The sequence below is a fragment of the Clavelina lepadiformis genome, chromosome 7 (assembly GCF_947623445.1).
Source record: "Clavelina lepadiformis chromosome 7, kaClaLepa1.1, whole genome shotgun sequence".
Lineage (NCBI taxonomy): Eukaryota > Metazoa > Chordata > Ascidiacea > Aplousobranchia > Clavelinidae > Clavelina > Clavelina lepadiformis.
The window spans coordinates 12,410,784-12,429,761 of NC_135246.1; the positions used below are offsets into that span (position 1 = coordinate 12,410,784).

The 18,978-nt window shown below is 35.8% G+C and overlaps 2 protein-coding genes across 7 annotated transcripts; both read left to right on the forward strand.

Moving 5' to 3' along the window:
* Positions 1–2,410: 2,410 nt before the first annotated feature.
* Positions 2,411–5,086, forward strand: LOC143466184 (uncharacterized). The gene is made up of 2 exons (XM_076964822.1): positions 2,411–2,871; positions 5,065–5,086. Exons 1-2 carry the CDS (start codon positions 2,411–2,413, stop codon positions 5,084–5,086), a joined length of 483 nt encoding a protein of 160 aa, XP_076820937.1.
* LOC143464855 (uncharacterized) lies at positions 4,609–18,959 on the forward strand. Of its 6 annotated transcripts, none has more exons than XM_076962880.1 (17): positions 4,611–5,273; positions 6,477–6,557; positions 8,946–9,000; positions 9,384–9,478; positions 9,643–9,723; positions 10,182–10,304; positions 10,614–10,775; positions 10,966–11,057; positions 11,250–11,471; positions 11,541–11,627; positions 12,763–12,868; positions 13,369–13,686; positions 13,917–16,025; positions 16,784–16,874; positions 17,029–17,078; positions 17,238–17,339; positions 17,489–18,959. In XM_076962880.1, exons 1-17 carry the CDS (start codon positions 5,196–5,198, stop codon positions 17,591–17,593), a joined length of 3,957 nt encoding a protein of 1,318 aa, XP_076818995.1. In that variant the 5' UTR covers positions 4,611–5,195; the 3' UTR covers positions 17,594–18,959. The 6 variants fall into 6 exon arrangements, 4 of the variants coding, with proteins under 4 accessions (XP_076818997.1, XP_076818998.1, XP_076818995.1 ...); XM_076962881.1 differs by having other exon boundaries at positions 4,613–5,273; positions 16,784–16,856; XR_013118548.1 differs by lacking the exons at positions 17,238–17,339; positions 17,489–18,959 and adding an exon at positions 16,180–16,235 and having other exon boundaries at positions 4,609–5,273; positions 16,784–16,856.
* Positions 18,960–18,978: the final 19 nt, after the last annotated feature.

Genomic DNA, 18,978 nt, shown 5'->3' on the forward strand with positions numbered 1-18,978 from the left:
CTTTAGTTTTACAGTTATCATGTATACAGGAAGCCAGATGATGTTTCTACTAACCTGTAAAAATCTGATCAGTCTACGACGTATAGATTTCTAGTAATTAACGATTGAAAATGTGTGTGCGGGGTCGGCCACACCTAGTTTTTAGAAAACTCGCGAGCCTGGTTAGGATAGGGTTAAAAGAACCACAATTTAACGAAACAACTGACAATATGCACTGTTAAAAGAACGACAATTGATTAAAAGAACCACAATTTATCGAAACAACTGACGGCTTATTGTCTCAATGTTTGAGAAACACGCAAAAATCTTGCTTGAAGCTATTGTCAAAGTTTGTCGTTCGATCAACTGTCGGTTTGATCAACTGTCGGTTCGATAAAATGTCGTTCGATCAACTGTCGGTTCGATTAACTGTCGTTCGATAAAGTGTCGTTCGATAAAGTGTCTTTCGATAAAGTGTCGTAGTACCGTAAGATAGGGCTACCATATGTCCTCTTTTAGGAGGATTTGTCCTCTTTTCTAAAGAAAAAGGAATTGTCCTCCGAGGACACTGAAAAATGCCCAAATGTCCTCCTTTTTTGCATTTTGCGCTTTCTTGCTTATATTTTCAACAGAATTATATGTTTAAGTGACTTTTCGGCATGAGGCCTAAGTCAAGTCAAATGACTTTTCAGCGACAGCATGAGGTCTAATCATTTTTCTTATCATTGTTTTAAAATAGACAAACATAAAATCTAAATAAAGCTAAGCAATAATGCCAAAGAGGAACACTGCTTTCTGATGAACTGCGGCAGAAGTATCCTTTTTTCAGAAAAGGACATAATTATTTTGAAGCTGAATGCATTACTTGTTCATATGCGTATAATTATCCAAAAACATGTGATAAATTCTTTAAACGTAAAAATTTATTTGCAATGTACTTGCTGGAGGAATTGTCCTCTTTTTTGGCGATGAAAATATGGTAGGCCTACTGTAAGACGTATATTTTGCAAGCAACCAGGAGGCAGAAACCCATCAAATAGAAATCTCAGGTTAACATAAAAACTTTATAAAGATATTTTATTAAAATATTTATAACAGCAGATGAACGTTTTGGCAAAAAAATTAAAACCCACTCGCTATTACGTAATTTCTTGGTATGATTTCGCTTACATGGCTAGGGTACTGTAGATAAAAGGCGGGGTACTACGACACCTTATCGAAAGACACTTTATCGAAAGACACTTTATCGAACGACACCTGATCGAAACGACAGCTGATCGAAAGACACTTTATCGAACGACAGTTAATCGAGCCGACAGTTGATCGAACGACACTTTATCGAAACGACAGCTGATCGAACGACACTTTATCGAACCGACAGTTAATCAAAACGACAGTTGATCGAACGACACTTTATCGAACCGACAGTTCAAGCAAGATTTTTGGGTGTTTCTCAAACATTGAAACAATGGGTCATTGTGATGTGCGGTCTTTGTAATGGTGTGCATTAATGAATTGTGATGTATATATCATAAAGTTGACGATTTATATTTTATATCTATATTTTATATTTGTATCATACAGTGTTCGATTTCGCATGGCGGCCGGCCCGCCCACATATTAATAAGGTATCACAAGAATACGCACGAGAATTACTAAGTGTGAGTGAGTGAGTGCGAATTATTGTATTAATGAGGCATCAGGTAAGTAAATAAAGCGACTAACCGCTAGAAAGGAAAAAGTGTCACCGTAGTCTGTGATATAAATTCATAATCAACAGGAAATATTTCATTTATTTATATGTTATTATTTATTTATGAGTAGGGCAACCAAAAGTCATTATGGTCAATTTTTTTACCTGCTCACAATGCTATGAAACAAGCACAAAACAAATTTCAGCTTCGTACGACGTGTGGTATAGAAGTTATTAGGTCAGATAAAGTCAAAATGTTACGTTAGGTCAAAACACGGTCAAATTGTTTCGTTAGGTCTTTTTTAGGTCAAAATCTATTAAACTTGTAATTTTGTAAACATTTTGTAATATTATTCTTCCGTTTTTCTCTTTTCTTGTACCGCAAACAATTCCAGTCCCGCAAATTTTACTTAGAACCAAAGCCACAAAGAGAGGGAAGGCTTTTCAGCGCGTTTGGTGACGTCACGCGTTTGGTGACGTAACGACGTCATTGCATTTGAAACTGCAAGTTGTCAATGAGGCAAGTTGCAAAATGAGGTCAAACTTTGCAATTTTAAGGTCGAAATTTAAAATTTATGGGTCAAAAAACTGGTTGCCCTATTTATGAGTTATATGACTATTATAATTACATTACCTGATCATATTGTATATACTTACATTTCCACACTATTTGATTTTAGACATCTTAAGAATTCTTGTAATTTTTTCCACGTTAATAACGATTGTATACATTTCGAAATGGAATTCATTTTAAGTGATAAAGGCAAACGAAAGTTGGCCTTAAACGGTTTCTTGTACGTTCGTGACAAAGCAACAAATGGCGTAACTTACTGGAGATGTGAGGAATTCCTCAAATGCAAAAGCCGTGAATCCACAGCCGAGGACGACAGCCTCAAGAGAGCACCATCTGAACACAGTCATCCACCAAACCCTGCACGTGTTATAGTTGCAAGAGCACAAGCCAGCATGCGAAATCGAGCAGTCAATTCAGATGAACGTACCTCAAACATTATTCAGAGCGAAACGCAGGATATATCCTTAGCCACCGCTGGTGTTCTCCCTAAAGCAACATCATTAAAGCGGATGATACAGCGAAAGCGCGAATGTCCAGAAGGAAACGGCTTGATGGATGAACTCCGCGTGACACCGAGGGGAGAAGCCTTCGTTATCGAGGAAGACGATGAGAACGAATTCTATATGTTTTCATCTCAAAAGAATCTGGATATACTGAACAACTGCGCTAATTGGGTTTGTGACGGTACATTTGATGTTGCCCCACTTGGATACCAGCTGTACACGATACACGCGCTGGTCGATGAAAATCGCACAGTGCCACTCGTATACACCGTTACCGAGAACAAATCTGAAGCTGTGTACAATCGCATTTTTTGTTTATCGGAACAACAGCGACCAGGAATAGCCCCAGAAACCGTAACAATAGACTTTGAAATGGCAGCGTATAATGCTCTTTCTTCCAGCTTCCCTCGGGCAGAAATTCTCGGCTGCCTTTTCCATTTTGGCCAATGTAGCTTCCGGAAAACTCAGGCTCTCTCTCTGCAGCGGTGGTTCAATGAAGATGCAGAGCACGCCCTTCGCATAAAATGCTTCCAGGCACTGGCATTCGTTCCGCCTGACGACGTTCTACAACGGTTCGAGGACTTCCTGGCCACGTTCAGTGACAACGATGAGCATCACTTGTCTGAATACATTGACTATTTTGAAACTACTTGGATTGGACGATTGCGTCGCAGGAATCGTCGTCAACCTCTATTTCCTATCCGGTGTTGGAATGTTTTCCACCGGGTTCAAGATGACCTTCCACGAATGAATAATAGTATTGAAGGATGGCACAATGCGTTCAGCAAGCGTGTCTCAATATCCCATCCGACGCTTCGAAGACTCGTCAAAAAAATTAAGCGGGAACCAGGTTTCAACGAAATGTTAATTGAGCAATTGAGTGCTGGAATCGATGGCCCACCTCGGAAGAAGCGCTACGACGCTGTCAACCAACGGCTGAAGAGCATAGTTGAAAATTATGACTCAACAAATATGGACATAAAAAGTTATCTTCGAGCAATTGCACACAACTTGTAATTAAATGAATGCGATTGAAATGTGCACTTCGTCAGTTGTCGTGCTTTTAACATTGCATGTTGTCAGTTCTTTTAATAAATTGTCGTTCTTTTAACAGTGCATATCGTCAGTTGTTTCAATAAATTGTGGATCTTTTAACCCTGTCCTAACCAGGCTCGCGAGTTTACTAAAAAAAACTAGGTGTGGCCAACCCCGCACACACATTTGCAATCGTTAATTACTAGAAACCTATGCGTCGTAGACTGATGAGATTATTACAGGTTAGTAGAAACATCATCTGGCTTCCTGTATACATCATAATTGTAAAACTAAAGAAAGTGAATTTAGTGTAAATTAGGTATTTCTAAAAGTGACACATTTCTATAAATTCTTCTTGTTACGCCGCGCCCCCGCTGTGAAAAGAGAACGAAAAAGAATAGTTAGTCAAGTTATTGGTGCGTAAATGAGTAATACGTTTCAATGCGGAGAGAGAGCAAAATTATATAAATATCACAATATCTCAAAAATTACAAAATCCAACTTTATCAAACAAACATGGACAGATAGCTGAACATCACAATGACCCATTGTTTCAATGTTTGAGAAACACGCAAAAATCTTGCTTGAACTGTCGGTTCGATAAAGTGTCGTTCGATCAACTGTCGTTTGATCAACTTTCGGTTCGATAAAGTGTCGTTCGATCAACTGTCGTTTCGATCAGGTGTCGTTTCGATCAGGTGTCGTTCGATAAAGTGTCGTTCGATCAGGTGTCGTTCGATTAAGTGTCGTTCGATAAAGTGTCTTTCGATAAGGTGTCGCGTCACGAAAAGGCGGCAATCCTGAACAGAGTTGAAAGTTTATGAACGTACACAAGCTCAAGGAATCCAATATCACTACGTCACTATATTCTGATAGTTGAAAGTTCATTGATTGGGGGTCGGTAATCACCCGGTGGAACCAACCAGAACCAGCAAAAAATAAAAAAAAGGAACCCAAGCAAGATGGGTACATATTTGTTAACTTTACCATATTTTCCTCATTTTTCATGGCAGTAGGCTATGCTAGACTAATATGGAAAGTCTAGAATAGGTCTATTTGTTGTAAATCAGATAAACGTCAAGGCATGTTTGAAACTTTGTCACCCAAAAATGGAGGCGGTAACTCGTCCTGTATTAGTGGGTCTGTGGGTAGTTTATCATAGTGCAACTGTTTTTAGCGGGAATTTGTGTGAAAATTAAAATGTGCTAATATCTCTCTGTAACTACAATGTGTGTTTATTATTAATGTAGCCTAGTAACGTAAACAGGTCTTTTATGCAGACATATATTGCTGAAATGGTGAAGTATTTCAGATATATCGTGAACTGTGTCATTTTTAAACTGTGCTAGGCCTATATCCTTACAGACATTTTTGAAAGTCGTCTTTATGTTTAAACAGATAAAATTGTAGTATGGCTGATAGTGTTAATAAACGTGACAATCGTCTCAGGAGAAATGTTTCAAAGCTCATCAATCGCAATACAGAAAAGGTATCGGTACTGTATATGTATATGTCTTGCTCATTTTTGTGTGTTGTTTATATTTTAGAGCTGTTTTCAAGTATGATACCAATTGTCTACTTCAAGTACAATTATGTTCATTATACTGTAATTTTCAATCTTTAGCAAGTACTAAACCAAGTATTAATAATACTTGTGAGAAATGATGGCTTAATTATGTTCAAGTATTGATAAAAAATGTACATATACTTTGCAGTATATCCAAGTACTAAATAATATATTTTCAGTTAGCATTGGAGTCAGACTGCAAAGTTTCGCATAGGACCACTCAATATTGCTTTTTATTAACTTCATTGCCACACTTAAGGTATTTTCCACCTTATGACTTGGACACAACTTCTGTGCACTCAGTTTTCAATTTTGGATTTAAAGATTAAATGAGTCAAACTGTGTACTTTGCTGTAATTGTGCACGTAAGTGCACACTGCCATTGTATTTGAGCATTTTTGCGCACCGCACTTCTTGTTTTTGGTTGTTCGGCGCAACGGAGCTGGAGCTAATTTATGATAAAAGAGAGCTCCGGAGCTGGAGCAATGTAACATTTACGCTCGCTCCAAAGCCCTGGGAAGGGTCCACACAAGGACAAGCAGAGTAAAGGTTTTCGCTGTATCGTCTTGCTATTCTTTATAATGTTATATTAAATTTGATTGGTTGGTTGGCTTTTTTCTTGTTGGACGTAAAAAACCTACTTGTCACCAAATAAAAAACTCACGTTTTCACATTTTAAAATCCCACTTTCAGGTTGCAAAATAATAGCTAAAAACCCTGGTTTTGGGTTCGGGATGGTACTATCAGTTCACTACTATCAGGTAAAGTCAGAAACCACCACTAACTGAACAAAGTAATAAAAATATTTTGAATAAAACCTATCTATAATAGTTATGTAGGTATTTGTTCCCAGAAGTGGGCCTTTGTTGAAAATTCAACTGCTATTCTGACCCATGCAATTGAGATTGTGATGTCATACAATAAAATCATGTTGTAGCTTGCTTGGCATTTGCAGTGGAATGTAAGAGTGGGAAAATCAGATTTCCCTGTATAAATATCTGCTGGAAACTGCACCTCACAGTTGTACTGCTTATAGGAAAAACTGCTTTCGCATACCCACGGCTCCGAATCACTATGCTAGGTTGTATGTAGATATTAAATGATCTTTTAACTATTGACATATAGGTGCTGCGGACTTTTGGTGTTGGTGAAGAAACAAAGGATGAAATAATAGACAACTATGTTCATCTTGTCACCAAGCAGCAGGTGAACAAATTTAGTAATGTCAAATAAATTGTTTAAATTTTAATATCCTTTCGTGCTTCATATAATTTTATTTATTAAATTCATGAATAAGTTTCTGCTGGATAGAACAAAGTGAGGACTGAAGAATTTTTAAAGGCTGTTTTGTGATGAGGCACACTCCAAACCAAAAAAAAAACAGGGCAGTTTTTACTACCAAAATTTTTCATTTGTTGGTATATGTTGCATTCGATGCAATGGAATTTGAGCATTGTATGGTTATTGATGTATGATAGGAGATTGCTTTAGCCAGTGGAAAAACATAGTTTTATCTATTCATGGGAAGCCGAGTGTAGATTTGTTTCAATTTTATGTGAACAAATGTATTAATTATATATATAAACTGCAATACTGCATGTATAAACTGCAATTCTGCTGACCAAACTTGTAACTTTATACAAACACTGATGGACAACAAAGGTAATTATTAGCTCTTTATTTGCTAGGTTCTGCCTGCATACATGCCGTAGAGTGCTGCTTGTGTTTGTTGTTACTAAGTAAATATTACATCAGTTTGTTCACACTACCAATTTAGGAAAATATTTGCTGCATGTTTGTGGAATCTAGTTTGTTCATGCTGAAAATCACCATCATCCTATCTTTGATTCTAATGCCGTTGACCTGATTAAAAGAATTGATTATTATCAATTAAGCTTATCGTCTTCGATCACTGTGTTCATTGTCATGGTTTTAGTCATCAGTTTTAATATATAGTTATACACGATTGTGTTATTGATTATATTATATTCTCTTGCAGCAAATATTTCCAGCTTAACAAGTGTATATATATATATATATATTATTGCTCTGTCATCACAACAAATGAAACTTAAAGTCTGTTAAATTTATAAGTATCTTAAATAAATGACCTATTCTGTTTTGTCTATCTATCCTATTCTGTACATGTTCTATATATATATCCTATTTAATTAATTTGATTATTAAAACTTTCATGTTTGATTTAATTTGCACTGTGTACGCTTTTCCAATTGTTAATTTGGATTTTGTTGCAACATCCTTGGTTAATAGTCATGCAAAGAACACACTTGCAGAAATTTGATTTGATGTTAAATACCGTAATTATTTTCTTGAGTGGATAATGTTACCACAGGCTCTTTGTGTTACAACTGAAACTGATAGCTCTGAATCCTGTGCCATTTTAAATTCAATTCAATTTTAATATACTATCCACTTTTTGTTTGTCCACACTGTCTAGATAGCTTTTTAATTTTAGTTATTATTATTAAATCTCTGGATATTAAGACAGAGCACATCCTGTTTGTTTAAAAATATATAACAGGGATTTTTGTCAAGGTCTAGAAAGAAATTTTTCAAAGTCTACGTTTAAAATCCGATTAATTTCATTTTGTTTTATGTGCATGCAATTCACTTAAACCACTTTATGCGAGATGCTTAGATATGAAACCTTTGTGGCAGTTGTGATAATGTCATGTTCACAACACATCAGGGCGTAACACCAGACTATCAAGCATTGATAACAACTTTCTCAAAGAATGCCAGTCTGGTATGTCTGCTCAGCAGAATCTTTAATGTAAAAGGGGTTATTTTTATTAAAGTTGTTTTGTGTAACTTCAGATTAGTTCATTCACTCAAAAATTATTTGTATTTTGTATTTTGTATCACTCCTCCTTCCTGTTTTTCTTCTTTGCATTGTGAATACCATTTAATCCTTATGTTGACAATTCACTCAAATTAAGGTCATAGTTATGTCATTAAAATAGCTCAATTTAATTTCCTGTATTTGCCCTTTGCAGTGGTGCAATATTGGGATAATGAAAATACATCTTTGTGACATTTTGGTGTGGGAGCCCAAAGTTCGTGTTTACACCGTTTTTTATTTTCTAAAATGTTGATGTTTTACATGCTATGAAATGCTTTGCTTCATACTGTGATACTGCTATGAATTCTATGTAGGATATTTTAATATTATGTTAGCTTAGCAATGTTCTTAAATCTCGTGTTAATATGTACATGTCAATTTGAGATACTTTTACTGCCACCGGATCTCATCTTAGCTGATATGGAACATTAAAGCTTGTCTAAATCATTCCCAAACCTCTGGTTATTGCTTGCTGGGGAATGTGGAGAATGGAGATATATCCGCCTATAAAATTGCTTTATACCAAATCATATCTGTTTGGTTTCACAGTTACAATAATTGTTCAGTTACAATTTCTCTTCATTTCATTAGCTTACTGAATGTTCAGCACGGGCACAGTGTAGTATATTACATGTTATACCCTGTTTAGTATTATATCTTTTTTTATTCGTTTAGAAAGTTTTATAAAATAATAAATGTCCTTGTTAAATGTTAATATTTATGTATTGCAGATACAGTTTCACAAGTTTCAAAGAGATATCAAATTGTATCTTCAGTCAATAATTGGTATGTCATTTGCCTGAGTAGTTTAATCCTCTTTGGGGTGAATTTTGTAGACACAAATGTTTTCTTGTCTGTGTTAATATACACATAGAGTATTTACATATCTTTTAATATCCAAAATTTGTGCGAAACAAATCTGCACAATATTTATTTTGACCCAAAAATGGTGATTATAATGTATTTGAATACTAAAACACCGACTGCTGCTTATGAGCTCCATACTTGCAATCATCAGTAAAAACCAGGCGACCCAAGTTTTGGTCACGGGCGATAGAAACGAACGAGAAACGCTGGGTTAGGATTAATTTCTTTTTTTTTCAATTGTAACATTTATTAATGTGTTCTTATTCTTACCATCAACTCAAAGTTTTTAACTTAATTAACAGCTATGAAAAATGCAACTGAAGCTTTGTATAATTCAATGAGTGAAGTATATGATGATGATTGGTTGGGAAAGGACATGTTAGCTTCTTTAGCTAAGGTAACTCTACCTCAGAATATTGTTTTGTGATTTCTTTTTATTTAAATAGTATGGCTTTTGAGTTATTTTATTTACGGCCATCAATAAATTTTTACCTTGTTAGAAACAGTATACGTCTATCAGCCTAAGTAAAGTTAATTTGAATTTGAATTTACATTCCACAGACAACTGAATTGTTACACAGTGATCTTCATTCCCGGCTGAATACAGAAGTTATTGCTGCAATACAAGATCACCTGAATCAAGTAATAAGGAATTAAAAGCAAAATATTGTCAGTGACAGATCATTATTAATAGCATAGATTATTTTATTTGTTTTTCATTTTATTAACTCATTAATTATTCATTGTGCATTCTTAAACCATGATCAAGTTGATCCCCTTATTGTTGTTAAACTTATTTTCAGGCAAATAAGTTTGTTTCATATAACTTGATACCAATGCTAGGCTGTTGATTTGCATGTCACCTTGTTCACGGTGACATATTGAGTACATTATATATGATTGCATTTTCTTGCCCCATCCGAGTTCATGATAATTTTTAAAAGTGAAAGTATTTTCAGCTTTCACACTGCCATTATGTTATGTCGAATGCCAGTGATACAAGTTGTACCGGTTGTGGTTTCTGTTTTACCCATAACTAGTGACAGGCTGCAAATTTCTGTAAGTTATTTGTTGTGAAGTATGGAAGTATTTGTTTGCAGTGTAATGAAATGAAAGTGAAAGCTGGGAAACGAGGCCGAAAGCTTGTTGATTTTGATGCTTCCCGAAGAGCGCTTCACGCATTGCAAGGTTCAAAGAAACTGGAAGAGAGCAAATTGTCCAAAGTTTGTTTAAATTCTTTTTCATTATTTCATGATCATTGTTCAATCCTATTTGTCATTCAAACAGCTTTGCATAAAAGTTCTATCATCGACAAGGTATTGCAAAAGCATAAGGCACTCTTTGTTTATTCAAAATTTTTTGTTTTATGCCACCGTAATGAACACATTGTTGACACTGTGAACCGCATAAGCAAATGTTTGCACATATTTTTGCATTTTGTGTAAGGTATTTCAGTTATTTGTAAAGGGGTTCTAAATGATTTTCTATTAAAGTCATTGTTCAGAACTTTATTTTTTTGCATGAAACTAAAGGCTCGGGACCAAGTTACACAAGCTCATGAAACCTATGAGCAGATAAATGGTCAGTTACATGAAGAACTGCCTGATCTTTATGATTCTCGAGTTGTTTTAGCAACAGATGTCATATCTAGTGTTGCCAATGCTGAAAAGTCTTTCTATTCTGAACTTGCAGAAGTATGTATTTTTTTCACCTTTCATGTAAACTAAGTTATGAATGTTTAATTATGAGTTAATTTTGGTTTTTTAGCGATTGTAATTTCAAGTAGGTGTGTTTTAATACAACAGCTTGAATAAACTTGAAATGAAATTTTGTAGACATCAATTTACCAAAGGCTTTTTACAATTATTGTAATTTTTGTTGTAGGTGCAAAGCAAACTTTTGCATGTTCTGTCAAATGTAAGAGATGCTTACGACAATGGAGATTACAGAATCCAACGATTGCACTCTTCTGTAATGTAAATATATTTATATATAGCGGTATAATCTATTATGCATGTAAGTGCATCGCTTTCACTTTGTTAATTTTGCTCAGCCCACGCTCAATTTGTTGACGGTCAAGCTTCATCTTGAAGTCTTTCAATGCCTTTATTGGCAGATTAATTGCTGATTCGTTAGTAATAACAACGCTCCCTATTTTTATAAACTAGAAACACAGCACAAAGAAAAACGGATCCTCATCCTGAAGCGCCAGCCACTCTTCCTGCTGATGAAGTAAGCAGTAGGTCCAGAGCTCATTCGGAGAAATCGGATGACAGATCTCACAAAAGTCGTTCGCGGGGTAGCGCATCATCTTCACATGATAGACACGGAAGCGCTTCCCCCCACAAGCATAGCAGACATGGAAGTTCATCATCCCATAGACAAGGAAGGTTAGTGACTTAAACATTCCTCTTCACAGAATATTCTGTTCATTTGTTCATTAAATCATTGTTTCCTAGCTCACACTCTCGACATTCACATAGCAGCAGGACAAAAGGTGATCGTGCTGTTGAACCAGATGAGAAGAAGGCAAAAACCACTAAAATGTATGTGTTTCTTTACACAACGCTGTTCTTCCCTGTATTCTTGCTGAATCTTTTCTGAAAAGCTAAAACTACTATCTTTTTTAAAAGACAAAACTAGCTTTTGCCTTAATGAACGTGAGCTACCTCGTTTCTTTTTTTTTGCGTGAGGGTGAAAACAATCGCGCTCAATTTTTTAATCAAGAATGTAAGTAGAAGTGGCGCTTGATTTTTCTTCGACAAGCGAGAGTGTAAGCGCTACTCTGAATGTTGCCTAGCTCTGTACAATCTTTTTCTTGTTAGACTTTACTTTCATTGATTCGGAAAGAGAAAAGTACAAAATACATCCACAGTGCCCCCAGTTTTGTACGATTGCTTATTTTTTTGTAATCATTACTGATGAATATATCATATTAACATTCCATATTATATACCATATTAATGTATTAAATATATATATTAGGATGTTTCATTTTTTCACCATTTTGGAATTTAAAAAAGCTTGGGGTCTCCCTAGGCGGTATTTTGGGCACAATGAAAGAATCTCAACTTTTTTTTGATTTATGACGTCATTTTGAGGTTGCACCCCCTTGTTGAAGTTTCAGTGGAGGTGCATTGTTCTAATTTGGCGATATCTTGGTAACCGATTGAGCTAGGGCCATTATCAAGGTGTCAAAAGATGCAGAATGGCTGGTTTCCTATAACCACTCAATACATTTTAGTTGCATTTTCGCTCTAGAAAAATTTATTTGAGAAAAACCTAAGTTTTGACATATTTTGTATGTTGGGAACTACATTGTGATTTGCATACAAAATATGTCAAAACTTAGGTTTTTCTCAAATAACTTTTTTTCTAGAGCGAAAATGCAACTAAAATGTATTGAGTGGTTATAGGAAACCAGCCATTCTGCATCTTTTGACACCTTGATAATGGCCCTAGCTCAATTGGTTACCAAGATATCGCCAGATAAGAACAATGCACCTCCACTGAAACTTCAACAAGGGGGTGCAACCTCAAAATGACGTCATAAATCAAAAAGAAGTTTAGATTCTTTCATTGTGCCCAAAATACCGCCTAGGGAGACCCCAAGCTTTTTTAAATTCCAAAATGGTGAAAAAATGAAACATCCTAATATATATATTTGTATTTTTGTTCTAGAAACAATGACTACGTCAACATAGAGGTTGGTGTCGCTTCAGCAATTGTTGAAGATGAAGATCAAAAGCCATCAGATGTATCTGATAATGAAGCTTTCAAGCAAGAGGTATTTTTATCCACAGCTAACAAAGTGCATACTTTCTACACGTACTATTTTGGGGAGGAAATTAGTTCTTTTTGTTGGTTGCATCTATTCACCGAAAATATCACTATGTGGAATGCAGTTGAATTGGGCTGGAAATGTTAGGTTTTCTGTCTGGATATTGTGCATGTCATGCTTGTTTGGTCACTAAGTACTACCTATAGATAGTAATAAGCTCAGTACAATAGACTTTAGAGTTTTCACACACAGTAATAACAAGTTTTAGCAACTATAATAATTATACTATTATCACACCATAGAATTTCTTGCCCAAGAAGTTGTTGAAATCTTTTTTTATTTTATTTGTTTAAAAGCTACTAATATAATGTATAGTTGTATGCATTCTGTTTGGCATGTTGTTTGTAACACGTTGCTTCTCATAGATGTAGTCTTAGCATGCCAAATGCATTGTGTGATGGTTTTAATGCACTGGTACTCACGTAGATACTATTCACAATAACTAGAATGTGAAAGAGAGAGCTGTTGAACCACAGGCCCCTGCAAGCCTGTCAGTTGATGCAGGTGACGTACCCAAGCCATCACCACGGGCTCACTCTCGACATCCGCATTCATCATCAGTCGATAGAAGTAATGTCACTGTCAATGAAAAGGTGCCCCCTTCTCCTCGGCCTCGGACCCTTAATCCATTGGCTACAGCCCCACAATTTGAAGAGAATAAAAGTGACATGTCAGAGGTGGGGCCAGAAGAGAAACCTGGCCCATCTGTTTTGTACAGGCAGACTAAAGAAACAAGCCCTACTGAACAGACTGATGAAATAGAGGTTTGTATTTTGGAAAATTTCATTCTTCCTTCAAAAATATCCCGTTGCTTTGGAATTTCTACGGAATTCCCTCCTGCTTTCCTAATTAACTGACATATTAACCAAGCATTGACTTTCTACTTTCAAACTCATTGTCATTGTAACATACTGGTAAATCTTTTAGGTTATTTTTATTTTGTCTGCAAGTCTGTTGTTGTGTTTTACTAACCCACCAATGTTCTAATTTTAAGTCATCTACGAAGCGAAGATCGTTTCTTGGTAAATTCTTTTCTCTTAACCGGTCATCAAAGCCACCCATAGAAGAGTCAGTACAAGAACAGAATGTTGTGTCCCCTACGAAGAAACGTGGCGGCTTTTTCACTCTTAAGAGGAAGAAAAGATCTCAATCAGTGGAAAACATTCACTTAGACGCAAATAAACACAAACAAATTTCTTCTGCTATAACTGATCCTGATACCCCAGAATCACAGTTTGCCTGCACTGAGGCAGTTTTCGAAAAGATGCCTTCAGATGCTATAGAATCTGATGTTAGCGACACAGAGCAGACACATTCAGTTGGACAGGTTGATGATGAGGCAATTGCTGCTCCATTTGAAGATCAGCAAGATCATCTGCATGGCATTGATGTTGTGGAAGAAAACGAGGAGCTTAAACAAACCACAGAGAGCTCCAGTTTTAAAGAGGAAGCTGATGCAGCTGAATTTGGGAGATTGTCACTGGTTGTCGATCCTTTGGGAGGTTCCTTGATCATGGAATCCACGATGGGAGAGTCTGATGCAGTGGTAGATGGTGATAATATCAGAGATGTAGGAATAGGGCGCACATCTGCTGGTAGTATGTCTTCTTCTTTGGCATCGATGATAAAAGATACTGCTAACATTGCCATTTCTGTATCGTGTGATGACAATGCAGACAGTAAATTTGGTGATTGTGAAGATGAACCAGATGGAAAGTTGGATGATGGATTGATTAAACCTGCACCTAATTCTCAAGGATGCTCTGCTGCACATCCAGAAGAACTTTTTTCTGTTGTTGCGGAAGAGAGTACCGCAACTGAACAGGAGAATGTTTATCTCCAGATGGATGCATTTGCCTGTAAACCTGCTAAAAAAGATAAAAGCCAACCAGTTAATGTATCTGGTGAAGATTCCACCGACAACAGTTTGCAGCTTCAAGCAGAAATGGTTTCTCAAAGTCATAATGTAATGCTTGGATCCTTGGATCTTACTACAACTAACCTACTACCATCTGAAAACTTCGACGATGCAAAACGTTACAGCAATGTGGCTGATGATGACAGCATAACCATAAGTTCAACTGTCAACAGTTCTGTAAGTGATATAGATTTGAAATCTGTTGATTTTGGATCCACTGAAAGCCTGAGCAAGTTTGCTGAAAGCGTCATGGGGAAACATTTCTTAGAAACTGATGTGGTTATTCCTGATAGTACTTTTAATGATGATATTGTTTTATCTAAGGATAGTCCCACAATAAATGACAAGAGTATTAGTTATAATCCTGATGAAATTTACAACATGGCTGAAGAACCACAAGCAGAAGATCACAACAGTCAAGGTTCTGTTGAAAAACCTGATCCAGCTTTAAACACTTCAAACAAAGTAGATGAGCATGGGACTGATGACATCTATGACGTAGCTGTTAATGCTCGGCCCATTGCAGATGCACTGAGCCCCTCACCATCTGCTGAAAGAGTGGATCATCCCAAAAGACATGATTCTGCTGAAGAGGCACAGGACATATGTCAGGTTGCTAAGGAAATATCTATTTCTGAGAAGGAGCATATTCAAGGAAATTTTGGAGATTGCTTACCAGAAGATATATATGATGTATCTATTGTATCTCGTCTTGGCAGTATAACATTGGTGGATAAAGCAATGCACCTTACAGATCCTGAAATCCACTTCAAAGACTCATCTCTGCATGCAAATCCAACTCCAGATGATGTGCAAAATGAGGAGGATGTGTATGAGGAGGTGACTTCTCATGTGCGGCCATACGTGAATATATCTAAGAAACAAAGTTCTGCTTCCAATGGCAGTCAATCAGTAGATAGGGGCTCTTCCACTCTTCACGATTTCGAAACCAATGATGTATATGAGGATATGACTTTGCCAGTTCATCAGCATACGAATATTTCTTACAAACAACACCTGAATGAAGATGGATATCGACCTGTTCACGTAAATACTTTTACTCATAACTGTGTGGCGGCGGAGGATGTTTATGAAGGCATGACTACACAAGGTTACTCTTCTGAATCCAAAATACATCTTCCTGAAGATGTTGGGGATGTTGATGCAGTGTATGATGTTTCCCTTGTAAGTTATCATGCTGTCAGAAATAAGTGAAAAAGTCAAACTTTTGGACAATTCTTCAGTGATCGGTTTGAAAATGATTTATCAGTTCAGATCATCACAGAAACGATTCAAATCAGTTTGGGTGGTTTTGGTAAAGTCTGTGAATGTTTTACAGGAGCTATGATCTTGAAGTGATTTTTTCGGGACTGAAGATGATTTTATGTTTATTAGGTTTAGTAATTTTTGTACAATATACACTTACTTCGTGATATTTTGTGCAATGTGAGAAATACAATTTGCAATTATGTTGTGCATACTAATACAAGTTTGCTACCAAATATATATCCCTGTACAATGCAATTGTGCAAACTTCTAATGAATGCTTTAGCAATTAAAGGAGAGGAATTGCAATTGACTGATCATTTGCACTGGAGAGAACAGTATTCAACCAACTGTGAAAAATCTTAATTTAATAAAAGTTTAACTTTGATTTGGCCTCGTGGTAGCTTTGTGTTTTGGTTTCAATCTGCATGTTTTGTGCTAATAATATGTGTGACTTTTCTCTGCAGTTATATCAAATTAACAAGCTTGTAATTTGTCTTATAGCAATCAGCATGAAGCGCTTTGACCATGCATACCAATGCATTATAATTCTGTCTGCTCCAATTTCATTGGCATGAAGAGTACATGATATTTCCACAAGTGTTTACTATTAGTACGTATTTAAACTTGTGACTTCTTGCATCATTTTTTGCTACAATTGCACTTATGTTTTGCAGAGTGAGAAGCAGGCTCAGAACACGCAGCAAAATGGAGTACCTCACAATTCTGATGAACCATCTGAACTAATAGGTTACAATAAGTGCATATGTAAATGTGTATTTTTGCTAATGGTATTCGTTTAATATAACTTGTACTACTTTTACGACCGAATTAGATTTTGTTTTGCCTTGGCCCCTCAAACTGATTAGTCGTTATAAGCGATTTATGGTCAGTTGCTAATGTCTTGTATTTACGTATATAGACAAGAAGAAGCCTTCAAATGAAATCCTTCCTCCACACTTTTTGTATAAGGTATTTATCAGGAAGCATTATACAGTATGATTTAATATGTGATATACAAGCTTCTACGATGGGGATATTGTATTCTATGGTTGCATTGATTCTCAGTTTTCAAATAGTGAATGTATTGCAGGATTATGAATATCAGTAAGTTTTTTATGCGTCGCACAGGCTATTGCACAATATCCGTACAAGGGCTCAGATGAAGATGAATTGAATTTTGATAAAGATGATATTATTTATGTCGTTGAATTTCCTGACCCTGACGAGCAGGTTATTGTTATGACATCATTGGAATAGTGTTAAATTTGTTTGAATTGTTTAATGTAAATTTTTCCATTCCCTTTTCTGATTGCTGTTTAATAGTATGTACAGTTTCAGTTAGGTCTGGCTGATTTAAATTGAATCTACATCATTTGCAGGATGAGGGATGGCAGATGGGAATCCTTCAGTCATCCTGGAAAGACACAAGAGATACTTCATGCATGGGAGTATTTCCAGAAAATTTCACAAAAAGATTGACGTAACTTTATACCGCAACCAACACATGGTGCTAACTGATTTCCGATTAAAACTGTATTCACAAGATGAATTACGTTTTACAGCTTTTTTGTGTGTAGGAGCTTTGCATGTTACAAATTTATCATTGAATTGACTTACTCTAAGCATCTGTGTTATATATCCGTCCTGATTTTGAAAGCATATTCGCACCTACTTTTAAAATCTTACATTTTACGTAAGTTGTGGGCATGGTACTTTTTCTTAGCGTTCTCAATGATCTTTTTGTTGGTCTTCTGTCAATACAATCTTATTTTGCCACGATAACATTTTTATGCAAAAAGCGTGCTATTTTTCGCAATGATCAAATATTATTATATTGTGCTTAATGAAATCATATCGACCGATATAGTCAGAGTGTAACCCATATTTTTGAGTTTTTTTAATACTTATTGATCGCCTTGAAAGCGCACTCACGCAGAGCATGACACATATCATCTCTAATTCAAACCTTGTTTTAAGTTTTATTCTCTGAATGTAATGCACTTTGCAAGTTTTATCAAGCTTTGTGACATCGTTATTATTGCTCCCTGATTTAATCATTTTGAAGCGACTATACTTAAATGTTTATCATGTTTCTTGCAACTATGCATAACCAGGGTGCTCAAAGTTTCAACTAATGTAATAATTTAATTGAATTTCAAATAATTCATTTCAATTTTGCCGCTAATTCCGATCGTCTCGTCATAAAGCGAAAAATGGAGTTGCATATTCTTACTGTTATTGTATTTCTTGTTCAAAATTGCAAAGCCGTTTTCAGTATTCTAAGCCCCACAGTATGATTTTATTATTCAATTATACTTCAATTGCGGCATTACTGTTGTTTGCATAAAGTAAACCTGTAACCATTTTCAATTGTATTGATCCTTAACGTCATGAACATTTCATTATTGAGTGCTTTATTGAGAGGTAACTTTTTCTAATATTATATATGTTGTTAAAATTTATGCTGCATAATGAATCCGTGTAACCTTTAAATTAATCAGTCTTATCACGTTTCCAGGGCGATGTAGCCATCTTGTTTCAGGTTTTGTTATTGTTTGATTAACAGTATTTCTTGCCCATTCTAAACTTGTACTCAAGTGTAACCGCTTCAGCATTGCATTGAACAAAAGCTCCGAGCTTAACCCGTGATTTAGGGCGAAAAATCTGGGAAGCTTTAATTTCTTTGTCCGACACCGTCTATGTATTGTCGAGCAACTGATGCGTCAACTGATTGTTAGAGTATGAATAACTGGTTTTCGTGATTAAAAATCGATATTATAAGACTCCGTAAATTGTTTGTTTAAATTTGTATATTACGTTAACAATAATAAACCTTTACCATTTACCCAAGCATCGTTTTCGTTATTGT